This window comes from Acanthisitta chloris, unplaced genomic scaffold (assembly GCF_000695815.1).
Source record: "Acanthisitta chloris isolate BGI_N310 unplaced genomic scaffold, ASM69581v1 scaffold7973, whole genome shotgun sequence".
Taxonomy (NCBI): domain Eukaryota; kingdom Metazoa; phylum Chordata; class Aves; order Passeriformes; family Acanthisittidae; genus Acanthisitta; species Acanthisitta chloris.
In genome coordinates this window covers 111,033-124,715 of record NW_008664279.1, presented here as the reverse complement: position 1 = coordinate 124,715, position 13,683 = coordinate 111,033, and the positions used below count along the sequence as shown (strand labels likewise).

Genomic DNA, 13,683 nt, shown 5'->3' with positions numbered 1-13,683 from the left:
GTAATCTCTTTTAAATGCAGTTAAATTTAAGCATCTTTTCTAAATTAGTCATCTAGGCGTCTTCCATAGCAAGTACCCTCCCCAGAATGATTCAGCCAACTTACTTCCCCTGAATATATGAAGACCTACATGACCCATTCAGATTAAGTACCAACCACTGAGCAGCTCTGTTACAGGAGTTATATGTTTTCCATGGTAGCTGAGAGGACAGCTTGTTGCTTCACAAGCTCTGCTAGGCTGTTATGCAGATGAATGACATTTGACCTGTCTGATGATGGGTAGCCAACGACAGCTACATTCAATGAAATTAGTTTTCTTGCAAGCCTTAAATCTGCCTTCTGCTGAATTGAAGTGTTACCTTAACTTTGTAGTACCATAGTTTTGATACTTCGGTTTTAGAATAAATACGCCTTCACTATTTTCTTTTTCTCATGAAGTTATCTACTACTTTCTGCCACTCAGTTTCTCGTTTACAATGCAGCTTATAAAGAAGAGGGCAATGCTTATGTGCATAGATCTGGCTGCCTTACAAAACCTGGCCAAATCCTGTTTGTTTTTCTTACCTATGTGAGCAACTGTCTTTGTCTTTGGAATTTTGGAAATCACCTGAGTGCTGTTTACTTTTGGGCGGATAGGATGTCATTCATAGTGCGTTGAACAGTGGTGACAGGACACAGTACAGTGCCACTGGAAGGTCACTTGAATTCGCTGTGCTCCCTGCCAGGTTTTGCTGAATGGACGATTTCCCTTTGTCGAAAGTTAATTGTGTCACTGGCATCACGGCACAGGGGAATATTATTGGGAATACAACTGGCATCAAAGTCTGATCAAAGTCATTCCCCATAGCAAGTGTAGCCAAAAGCACTGTGGACTGCGTCCCTTTTTTTATGTCTTATAACCTCTTGCAGGACAAATGTGTGTGGAAATCAACACACAACATGTAAGACACCTTTTGCATTTTCACTTGGCTGATTGCTGAATGTGGCAGCTGCATTTGCCACCTAAGCACTTGGAAGTGGGTGAATATGTCTGATCCACTTTCAGGAAATTTTGAGCAGTTCTAGTGAATCCATAAAGAGATTATTTCAGCAGATATAAACATCTTTAAAAAGTTGTTTTCATGCAGTTTAAATATCTGCTGTTAAATTGTTATTTCCATTTGTAAGATATCAAGAACTGTTCATATCCATTGCTGTCTTCTAGTCCCCCGAGGTAGGACTGAGAAAGTAGTGGTTCACAGTTTCGTCCATTTCAGAATTTAAGGAAAAACAATTATTGTGATGAGTGGTGTGAAATAATTCATAAACATAGTTTTCAGAGATGTATGCCTATATGCAAGAATTAACTTCAGTACTAAGATGCTAAAAAGTTATGTGGTACAGATAAGGACATTAAAGTGCAAAAGGGGACTTTACATGCAGGGCCCCAAGTTGTAGAGTTCTCCTTGCATGGGTAAAAGGCAGATAAGAGTTGAAATGTCGTACAGGGATTTACATTGCTCTGTCCAGGTAATGACTGGCTGAGTGTAAGGATGAGAAAAATTACCTTTTTTGGCCTTTTGTCTTTTCTTCCTGTGCACAGACAAAGAACTACCTTTTTTCCTTTTCTCTGCATTCATTTTTGAAAGATCCAAGGCAGATAAGGCAGCTGAAGCTTTCAGTGATATGTATACTTCCTTAGAAGTCACCTAGGTTATTTGCATGCTGGAAGTTAAGAGCAGAGTAAGTTCTTTGGTAGTTCATGTTTACTGGATCATGAAAGATCAAGATCTGTGACATGTTTACTCTGCACACTACTACCCTAACTCCAGAATTGTATTTTTGTACTGACAAGTCTAAAAAAAATTCATGAAATGCTACTCAAAGCTTGTATTATGTCAAATGACCATGCTGTCATAGCTATAAACAGACTGGTAGAAGTTTGCACCTGGTTTCCCAGTGGCACTTGTTTCATCATCTTACCAAGGATTTCCTTATTTCCTTATTCAGAGAAACAAGAACATTGTATTTAAGAAATGATACATAATAATAACCCCAAATACAAGCAAACAGGCGTGACAGTGAACCATGCAGTTTTACTATGTCTGCTAATGGCTTTCTGTTTAATGCATGGATATACAACATGTTACATTAAAAAATATATAGATTCCATTAATAATTCCTTGAACACATTAGAACAACACAATTAAAGGGATCAAAAATAATGAATTTGGTTTTTTCAAAATAACATCTGTCTTTACTAACATATACACTATTTATTTACTTTCTGCATATCAGTATTGTCAGCTTCAGCTAATTTAGTCTTACGACTTTTTTTTTTTTTTTTGCTCTGTTGGGAGTTCGTGGTATTGTTGAGCTGTGGAGGCTTTTTCCTTTCTAAAAGTCAGCTCTTGATCCTTCTTTGAGAAACACAAACTGTTTGGTCCCAACTCTGTGAAACATAGAAATGTATTTTCTTACAGTGCTTTAATGTGTTGGTGTCTCAGAATCAGATGGTCTTTCCGATCCTGACTGAAATGGGCCCAAGTTAAGTTTTATTTACATGTTGAGCAATCTAGGGAATCTAAATAGGAATGCAGCTTTTCCCTGATGAAGGTATTCTAAAGAAAACAAAACAAAATTTAATAAAATATGCACACACACTGCTAGTGAATAGAGCATCTTAAATTTGTACTCTGAACTGGAAGCTTACTGGAAGCTTTCAGCACTGTACAGCGGCAGTGTGCATGACTGTGAAAGGCAATGTACATTTGCTTGCTGAAGGATCACATGAGAGCACTATGAATAGGTCAGACAGCTATTGCTGACCCTAAACAATCTGTCAACGACTGTCTTCATAACAGGACATGTTATTTTTCTGAATTTGGGGGCGACTTGGCCTGTCCCTCACGGAGAGAATCTGACAGACTGTTTGATATGGCAGCACAAGGAGCATTTAAGCACTACCCGACTGGTATTTTCCCTTGGTAATGTCAATGGCTCAGTGTGTGGCCAGTTTGGATAACGTCAATTACAGTGCGATTGTTAATGGACTGGTGAAGAGTTAAGCATTTTAAAAACTGGTGGATTGTAGGATGAGTCCTGAAGTGAAGTTCTGCAAGGCAGGATATTCTTTGAATTACAGAGCCTTACCACATCCGTTTCTGGTCCTTGTCTATTAAAAAATAGACAAGTAAGGTGTCTTCTTTTGCAAAGAAGGTGACCAAGAAGTGGCAGTGTGAGGGCTAAAATAGTCCACATGCTGCTATAAACAAAGAGAGATGCAGAAAACATCTTGTCAGGCCTATTTTTCCTTGAAGTAAAACTCTTTAACAACTGCATCTTTTAGTGACTTGGGTGGCACAGCAAGTAAACAGACTTGGCCTTTTCATCTTTTGGGCACAAATCTTGGCTTCTGTTGAAAATGAAAATTCGTTTTGGTGGTTGCATTGGAGCAGACATTTGTCTGCATCACAAACCCATTCAGTCTGGCACCAGGGCTCGTCATTGCTCCAGTGGGGCCCAGCACAGGAGAGCAGGGGTGTTGCAGGTCAGGGCTGCAGTCGGTACTGAGCGTTGAAAGCTTGCCCAGTCAGCCCACACTATCGGACTTTAGCCAGTGCTATTTACTTCGCTTTCAAGAGCATCTATTTCTCTCTGTCACTTTCTCTGTCTCTCTTCCTCACACACACTTAAAGAACAAAACCCTCTTTTATACAGCTAAGCATTTTAAATAATTTTTCCAAGTCAGAAAGGGAGAGAGACTGGAAAAAATTACAGCACAAAAGCTCAGCTTGCAGATGAACGATTGCCTTGTCATCGTAATGTCCCCCTTCCTTCCTTTAAACCTCACTAGTGAGTGGGCTATAAGCAAGAATATTGGCTGGGCTCTGCTGGAGTATGTCTCCGAGACAGCAGTTTCTGCTGCCTTGCTTTCATCATGCAGTTGCTTCTTCGTGGTAGCTTTTTGTGCTCTGTGCACAGCAGATAATGAGTGAGTGACTTCAGAGTTGAAAACATCTATCTGCACAACATCTGCCTGTGCTAGATAAATTAATTTATTTTATCTGATGTTGAGCTCTGCCCTTTTCTGCTGTTTGCCTGAAAGAGATTTCTTCTGAAGACAAGAGTTGACTTAGAGTTGCAAAGCAGGAAAAATGTTCACGAGCTCCAGGAGCGCAACAGAAATGTAGAGAAGAAGGATTTAGGATGTAAAGCTGTCATGAGCAGTGTAAACATACCCAAGCTTATTTTATTTAGTCAAGTTTGACTCTAGACATCTGACTGTTGCCAGGTGGAGCTGAGAGTGGGCTAGCTGGCCATGCTGCAGGCCGTGCTGTGCTGTCACGCTGTACGTTTTCAGTACCAAGGTTGGTCTGTTGGGACAGTCTAAGTATCTCTGCATTATGGTGCAGGCTGCCGTGGAGACATATCTTAAGCATTGGTATATATTGAAGCACCTGTAGCTGGCATGACAAGCACATTGTGAAGCTCCTGACAACCCCATACATTTTTGAAAATAGAACTTGGGTTTTGCATTACTATGTGGTTTTACAAATGTCATCCCAGTAAAATGCACTTAAAATATGAGATACTTCGAATGTAGTGGCCTGCTTATCTGTATGTGTGCTTTTTTCATCTACAAGTATTTCGTAAAAGCCCCTTCAAGCAAGAAAAATCGATGTCTGAATTACCAGCTTTCAGAGACCTGGAGAAGTGAAGTAGGTGATTGCTGATTAAAATGAGACAAAGTAGAATGTCCTAAACAAAGGGAGAGAGATCTGTCATACGTTTCAGAGTGGGAAGCTTTATTTCCTGTTTTGCTACATGGGACTTGGTTCTCCTAATGCACATGTTCCATTCCAGTTGCCCAGCTATTGTCTTCATCTGAAAGACGACCCCTTTGTTACAATACATTGTGGATTTGTGATTCCAGGTAGACACTGGTTTCTGTCAGCAAGTAAGGAAAAGGTAGCTAATATTAAAAGTAGTGGTAGAACCATAGGGTTTTTTTCAAGGAATACATAGTTTAAGAAATTGAGGTGAACAAAGTGTTTGCTGCTGAATGACTTCCATAGAATAAGAGAGTCTAAAGCTGCTGATGAAATTTGGGCTGATGGATGCCTAACTGTCATTGTTCAATACTTCTAGGTATGAGAGGCTGAAATTTTTTGTGCCCTTGAAAATTATGTGCTCAGGATTAACCTGAGCCAAAGGCAGTAAAAGCAGAAGTTATTCAGGTCCTTCCTCTCCATATTTGTCAGTAAACCTCAGTCATGGCCTGTGATAGTGTTGGTATACAAATCTTTTGGTGTTTACATCAACACTGTCAATACATAAGGTCTGTGCTGGTTTTCTGTCATGTGTATAAATACCTTTCAGAGTTAGATTGAGACCACCAAACTCTTTTCATTGGTATCTTTGCTCAGACTTAGGAAATCTTTAAACTGTAGCATATTACTATGCCACTATTTACCTCACCACAGTCTTAAGCACTTCTCCTACATATAATTCAATGGTTCCAATTATTTTCCTCTGTCATGCATAAGCTAGGAAGTAACTTCCTAGGAAGACACCACTACAAAGAAAATTAAACACGTTATTGGAAATCTTTATAGGGCAAGAACTGTGTTTTTTGTTCAGTGCTGTAAATGACTGTAAAGGGATATGTATTCATGTTGGATTAGTCCTATTGCAATTAAAATAATCGTAAGCCTTTGGATGCATCAGCAGCAAGTATCTAATTTTTGGTCTTCCTTTTGACTATGATCCAGTTAATTTTTCAGATGTAGAGACTCATCTGTTTGACAATAGCCAAGTGAAATGATGTCCTACAGTTTTTTCAAGTCTAACAGCCAGATCTGTCTTTTGGTATTTCTTGCAGGTGGCTTGGGCTTGTGGGTCTGATCTCCATCGCTGTTATCTCAGTTTGCTCAGGAAAAAGAAAGTTTACGCCACTTGAAAATGGGAAACTTCATAGCAGTTCTCAGAGCATCTCAAAAGCAAGTCCAGTAACATTTAGGGACTTTCTGGGATCAGTTACCGAATTAGTACGACTCAGCAGATGCAACAGTTTTCAAAGAAATCATTATAGCAGTCTTTTCCTGTAAAAGCATTAAGCATTCAGTATGGTAAAATGAAGATGAACTGAGGCTGCATTTGTCAGATTACATGTTGCAAGAAGCTATGGAGACTTCAAGGCGCATCAGCTAGTTTTCTGCTTTGAAAAATGCCAAAATATTTTTGTAGGAAGGCAGGTATTCTGCTAGGTTATAGTAAGATCTACTAGGTACTAGACACGTAAAATAAAACAGAGACACAGATTTGTAGTTGGTAAGCTTTTTTTACTTTAGTGCAATTAACTTGAAAAAATGTCTGCATTAGAGCACAGCTTCTCTGTAAGCATCTGTTCAGCAGTGTTCCAGTTAGATCGACACGTTGGGCGGTGTATGACTCCCAGCCAAACATCTTGTTAAATACTTGCAGGATTTCCCATAGCGGATCTTACTTTAATCAAATAATTCAAACATTTCTTTTCTAAGTACAATAGAAGGGCAGGGTTTGTGTTTACAAAGTATTCAGTATGGAAATCCTGTATTAATTGAAGTACATTTATTTCACTTAGGACAATGTCCACATAGTAACTCTTTAAATAAAATACCTTTTGCTGTTGCCTTTTCCAGAGAGGCAATCACATGCAATGCTAACCTGTCACGTACAGAAAGTCATGAGGAAATGGCTTCAGAGATGTGCGTTGTAGGCAGCAGAGAGTCTGTGTCTTTGTCAGTCTTGTTTCCAGAATGATTAGCATGAGCAATGCCAGATATTGTCTTTTTGTAATATCGTGGATTCATGTAAGCTGTGCTTTAAATTGTTGTCTTTCTAAGGCAGGAGCTGTATTTTCTGTGAGTAAACACAATGTGCTTTTACCCAGTCCAGTGCAGGATCTGGAGCTTTTATGATCAACAGTAGAGCCTTTAGAGTTCCACATAAAGAGTGTATGAAAAGGAAAGATAATACTATTACTCAGTGATAAGATTATTACTCTGTAATAGGTAACCAGAACTGTGCTTCTCTGAGTTCCTTATTTTGCTGTGCCAGAAAATTCTGGCATCAAAATAATCCACATACAGAAGAATTAAACAGACAATGAACACTTTTCCTCCACAGCGACCTGGAAGTTACCTGTTGCTTCTATATTTAATGTGGTGAAATACTTTTTTCCTTTTTTTCTTGAATTATAACTCTGCGATAGTTGAAGAAATATTTTTGCCAGTGTATTAAATACCTGGCAAAAAGGGTGTTTTAGAACATTTTTAGGTAAATGTAGGTCAACACAAAGGCATCATACAGTTGGAAATATTTTCCAGTGTTTATGTTCAGATGTTCAGACCTGTCTGGCTCCTCTCTATTTGCATGTGTTGGGGTTATAGGCAGTCTGGCTACATTCCACATTGATTTATATAAATATATTTCATATTATTAACCTCCAGCCACATACCAGCAAATTTCACTTTTCAGGAAGGTGTGTGGCTTTTCACAAAGCTTATTTACTATGTACAGGACACCTATCTTCCAAGTACACCCTATTGAAGGAGTCTTAAAGAGAACAGTATTTGTCTTTATGAGAAACATGCCAAGACAGTCACTATGTTTCTATAATAATATTTGTTCATATGATGATTACAGATTAAGTACAGATTAGTCTTCTAGTAGAGGTAGAATGACAGTCTCTCCATATTCTGGAACTCCAGTTCCCAAATTATTACTCACTGAAAAGCTTCCTTAAGCTAAAAGGAATACATCCATTTTCAAAACATGGTGGCTAACAAACAATTTTTAAGTGTCTGACCAAAGATTATTTAGGAAATGCTGTTAAAGTGGAAGCACAGCCTTAACGTAGTGAATCTCTATCATCTCAAGTGAAAAATACTGCTCTCTTAAACCTGGATTACAGTCTTCACAGGTTGTTATGCCTGTTCTTGTCTTCCCTTAAGGAATACATCCATTTTCAAAACATGGTGGCTAACAAACAATTTTTAAGTGTCTGACCAAAGATTATTTAGGAAATGCTGTTAAAGTGGAAGCACAGCCTTAACGTAGTGAATCTCTATCATCTCAAGTGAAAAATACTGCTCTCTTAAACCTGGATTACAGTCTTCACAGGTTGTTATGCCTGTTCTTGTCTTCCCTTTGTAACCAGGTGCAACCAAGGCCTAAGTGTCTGACCAAAGATTATTTAGGAAATGCTGTTAAAGTGGAAGCACAGCCTTAACGTAGTGAATCTCTATCATCTCAAGTGAAAAATACTGCTCTCTTAAACCTGGATTACAGTCTTCACAGGTTGTTATGCCTGTTCTTGTCTTCCCTTTGTAACCAGGTGCAAAATAACCAAGGCCGTTCGGACATTTGCTAGACACAATTCAGACACAAGCATCCTTGGATTTGGTCTGCTTTGGTACATGAAGGACAGACTGATCAGTAAATTCAAGCAGGCCCAGCAAAACACCTGATAAGGAGCATTCCAAGGAGGAACTGTGACCAAGGGCAGAAGTTCAGCAAAAGGACAGAATCAAAAATGACCCCTGGGGGTCGCAAAAGACCCTCAAATACCTGTGCCTGTGTATAGGGGAGGAGATACGATTGCTAAGGGTTAGATTATGGTAATGATTTCAGGGAAATAATTAGCATGGGAAACAAGAAATCAGTAACCAGTAGAAAATAAGAGTACTAATCAATAACCAAAGAGCACCAATTCCTATGTTTGCTGAAATGTATTAATAGTAGAAAGTTTTGATGGTTGGTGCACACATTAGGTGGAGTATTCCCCGTGCATCCAGCACTGCAATAAAGGAATGCTGCTTCTTAGTACTGCATTGGTGTTAAGGAGTTTACTTGTGATTTCAGTGACACCTTCTCTTGTGAAATATATTGAGATTTAAGGTAAGAAGTAAAAGCTCAGTATAAAGTGTTGTCATAGTCTGTTTGTCAGATGTCCTCTGTGAAAAGCAGGGACCTCCGAGGCTTCGTGTGTGATCAGTTATCTTTGGATCCTAGGACAAACAACAAAAATATTACTTGATAATTTTATCAGAAATCTTGCACTTTGTACAAAGTAAGGAAGCAGTTACTCTAGGAGAATGAAAGCTACGTGTAATACAATGTCACTTCTTTGATGTTGAACAAAAGAAACCATAGCATCAACACTAGTTTGGTTTGTTATCAATGATAGATTCTTCAGTTTGACTGTATAGACCTTTCTCTCAAAAACTGTGTTCATTCATTTTTTAAATCTACTGTCACCTAGTACAGGCAGCAATTGATTTTCTGCCTTGATTCAGAGAGAAAGGCAATCTGATCTGTACAATGTAAAATTAAATGAATAAGCACATTAGTAAAGTGTGTGGGCAGGGAAGAAATGTCCTTCCAGCTGTTAGATGGTTTCCTGCTGGAATTTTGTAGAAGTAGAACTTGAGCAAGGGTAATGTAAGCCAGTGGTATGAGTATAGGTGTGAAGCATGGAAGGATGAGCAGATGTGTTTTAAGTAGATAAAACAGTGATTAAAGCTCGTGTGTTAGATGAAGTGGAGAAGAAATCCTAATTAAAAAGAGAAAACAATAGAAAATAGAGTAATCAGGTAGGATTATGGCATTATGAACAGCTTTGTAAATTAGTTTGATGTTGTGCAACAAGGTGAAATGATAAATTTCAGTAAAAGAATGACAGAAACTGATAAATCTTTCTTAGTAGTGACATCTTGTGCACAAAGCTTTTTTCCAAAGTGTATCCTGTTCTGAAGGTATTCCTTGCATCCAGGAATTTGCATGAGTAATCAGCAAAAAAATTCTGTTTCTCCCAAAGGAGATATAATTATAAAGCTGTGTAATGGTGAACATGAGTTGTGTGGGAAGAAACTGAAGGTGCATGCAAACATTGTGTCTTTTTTCTTAAAAATTTCTACTTTGTGTATATTTTCTCAAACATACTTCTTACCTTTTTTTTTAATGACTATAAGTGCTGCAGCATAGAATGTGGATAAATATCAAGTAATTTTCCATATTAACTCTAGTTGCTGTGTCAAAAAATATTTTACCTTGAACAGCTGATGAATTCTTAGTAATTAATCCTGTGTCAGAATCCACACGTGAAAACTGAGATGGTATTTTTGATATATCAGCAGTTATCTGATGAATCAGGAGCTCAAATATTGTCCTACCTTTGGAAGGCTCTTTTTTTCCCATTCTATATGCTGTAAGAAATTTAAATAGACATGCTTGAGCTGCAAGGTATGTATATCTGTACTGGTTCTTGTATACTTACCTCCTGTTTTCCTCCTCTCAGGTTGTTTGATGTGTGCACTGTCTCACGAACAGACAGAGAGACGAAGTTAACATTAGTGTTTGAACATGTGGATCAAGACTTGACTACTTACTTGGGTAAAGTTCCAGAGCCTGGAGTGCCTACTGAAACTATAAAGGTATTTAAGGAGAAAGATTTTGTGTATTATTTCAGAGATAAATTCAAAAGACACACTGTGTTTTGATTCCATAGGATTTTGTTATATCCAAATTGCGTAGTGTCCAGCTTGAGACATGCATTGCAGCACCAAGGTCTGTATTCACTAACAGATATAATCTCTTTAGAGTTATAAATTTCCTAAGTCTCTGCTGTTTTACCAAATGTAGCATTCCAACAGAGGGAGAACATGGACCTATTGGAGCAAGTCCAGAGGAGGGATGCCAAGTTCATTAGAGGGATGAAGCACCTCTCCTACGAGAAGAGGTTGAGAAAATTGAGTTTGTTCAGCCTGGAAAAGAGAAGGCTTATGGGTGACCAAATTGCAGCCTTCCAGTACTTGAAGGGAGCCAAGAAAGAAAAGATGGAGAGAGACTATTTACAGGAGCATGTAGTGACAGGACATGGGAGGAATAGCTTAAAAGTGAAAGGGAGTAAGATAAGATTAGATTAGATATTAGGAAAAAATACTGTGAGGGTGGTGAGGCACTGGCACAGGTTGCTGCCCAGAGAAGTTGTGGCTGCCCCATCCCTGGAGGTGTTCAAGGCCAGGTTGGATGGAGCTCTGAGCAACCTGGTCTAGTGAAAGGTGTCCCTGCCCATGGCAAGGGGATTTGGAGCTAGATGATCTTTAAAGTCCCTTCCAACTCAAGCTATTTTGTGAATCTGTGGTTCTACGAAATCATTAAGAATGACCTTTGCTTGCAGATGTAGGCAGATGATTCTGTTATTGTTTAGGCTGAGACTGCTTGAACCTTCCCTAGAAGGTGTCTGGTTGAGTGCTGGCTATTGTTAGAGTGGATAAAATAAATCCTGTACTCCTATCCCTTTCCTTTTGCCTTTTGTTTCCCCAAGACATTACTTTGGTTTCATATCCCTCTTGCCAGAACTGTTGCTATACTTTCCAAGAGCAAGAAATGTTCATTGTGGACCCATGGTGACCTCTGTAGAGGATGGGTTCAAGAATGGGGGTAGTCATGACCAGTTGTTGTAGAAGCTGGGAAGGCTCTCAGTAACTGGGGGGGTGATGATAAAGTTTTCTCATCATATCATCTCAGATTCCACATTTGTAAGGGAGGACCTCTTCCTAGGATAGGATTTGCTTGCATTATTGGTACTAAAATACACATACCAACTCCTTCTTTCCTGGGAATTTCACAGCAAAGTGCCATGTTGAGGATCATAGCTTGAAATGTTTGACAAAATGTTTATGCCTGGGAAGAGAAGCAGAGGGATTGATGTTCCTACATTTTGACTGTGTCTGTTTAACATTTGTTTTGATTTTTCTATTTTCATGAGTAAAAATAATTTACACTCTCAGAAACAGATTGTCTTGCACTTGTATAAGTACTTTCTGGAAGTATGTTGTGTCATCTTAGTCTGGCAAAAGTCCTAAAACCTATGTGAAATTTAGTTGGTTTGATATTTTTTTTTTTTTACCAGGTTCAAACTTAGGAGTTGTTTGGTCTTTCAGTATAAAATTAGACATAAAATGGATAAAGATCTTTTCACTTGTATCAAGGTCACACATGTATAATATCAGTCAGTTCCAGGAACTGTGTTTTTTAACCAGCCTTAGTGGATAAAATACAATTCTTGAAAAATGGATATAGCTTTGATTCAGTCCCAGCAGAAGACTGGAATATACCTATTATATTTGTAGGGCTATTTTATGATAATGCTACAAAGGTTCTACTTCCTCGTAGGTCTCTGAGGTGACCTAAGTGAACTGTATTTCAACATAGCTAACATTGTGGAAATAACATGCAAGGTGACTGTCATGTTATCTAACTAAATATATTGAAATTGATGGGAACCAAATGTCCAAGCCTCTGAAATCTCAGTTGGAAATGTCTTTTGGGGCTGTGTTTCGTTTAAAGGAAATAGAAAGCGTGAGCGTTGCACTAAATTATCTGTGATTTCCAAAAATCCTGTTCTAAAATTGCACTATTCCACTGCAATATGTATGTATCAATACACATTTCATGAAGATTCTATGCTGAATGAAGAAAATGGTTGTGCTTACTTTTGAAAAGCACTATTCTGCATACACGATTTACCAGCTCAACCCAGTTGCTATATCTGATAATTTGGCACAGTAAAAGAGAATAATTTAGCCACACAGAAACAAGGAGGAGCAATTCTGGTCTTTTATGTACAGTGCAAGTTCCACTGCAGCCAGTGAAATTAATTACTCTAAAATTCAGCTTGTAGTACCTATATCTCTTTTTAAATGAGTGGCAAAAAATGTAAAATTGCTGTTTACATGGTCATCACTGTTGATTTCAACGTATGGATAGTAGCTGTTCTGTTTTTTCCTTTAGTCCTATTTGTCAGAGGAAAAAAGAGATTTGGTTAACTTAAGTTGCCATCCTGTTGCTTCACTGTTTATGTCAAAACACACGGTTTATGGAAGTACTTTGGCTGATAGTCAGTGCTGATCACATGAGGAAGGGTCTCAAGGCTTGTTTTTAATGCATTTCGATACCTTTCTAATGATATGGTCTTTATGGATATTCCTGGTAGAAACTGAAGCAAAGCATAATTCTCCTGGCTGCCGGGAAATGCTGCCATTTTGTAGCAGCTGAGCATTTAACCCAGAGTACATACATCATTAAATGGCTAATCTGACTTTTTATAGTTTGGCTTTTGAGGTTAATATGGATTTGTACTTCATTATTTTCCAGAATTGCAGGCAATTTGTGTAGAGTATTTCCCCTCACTGCTAGCACAGTACAAAACAACTGCCAGTATTGTAAGGCCATCTGTTAAAGTTCTGCATGTGTCAGCAACACAGAGGTGCCAAATGAGCTGAGTACACTCTGGATAGCTTGAAGTTGAAGGATCTAATACACCTCTTTGGCACCATGGTGTAAAATCAACAGTTGTTAGTGGAACTTGAATGACATAAAATTACTATGAGAGAAGTATCAGCACCAAAAGATCTTTTCTGTGCAAATCACCTACCATCATTGCATAACATTTAGGGGAGGGAGGTGTGGCTTTTGCTGGTTTGGATCATGCTGGGGTTTTTAGTTACCAACTGTCAAGGAATATAGTGACTCCGGTACCAGTTTTAGAATTTCCTTTATTTTCAGCAAGCAGTAGTCAGACTGCAGCAGTTCAGAGAAACTAGCCATATGGATCATTTAAACACAATTAGAGCTTTTGTCTTAATGCTGCTCAGCA

The 13,683-nt window shown here is 38.5% G+C and overlaps 1 protein-coding gene across 1 annotated transcript in view; it reads left to right on the top strand.

The window, feature by feature from the left end:
• CDK6 (cyclin-dependent kinase 6) overlaps positions 1-13,683 on the top strand; it is a 125,290-nt gene that overhangs the window by 18,103 nt on the left and 93,504 nt on the right. The window contains exon 2 of the mRNA XM_009071284.1: positions 10,321-10,456. Coding sequence (XP_009069532.1) covers positions 10,321-10,456 — 136 coding nt within the window. The remainder of the gene's footprint in view (positions 1-10,320; positions 10,457-13,683) is intronic.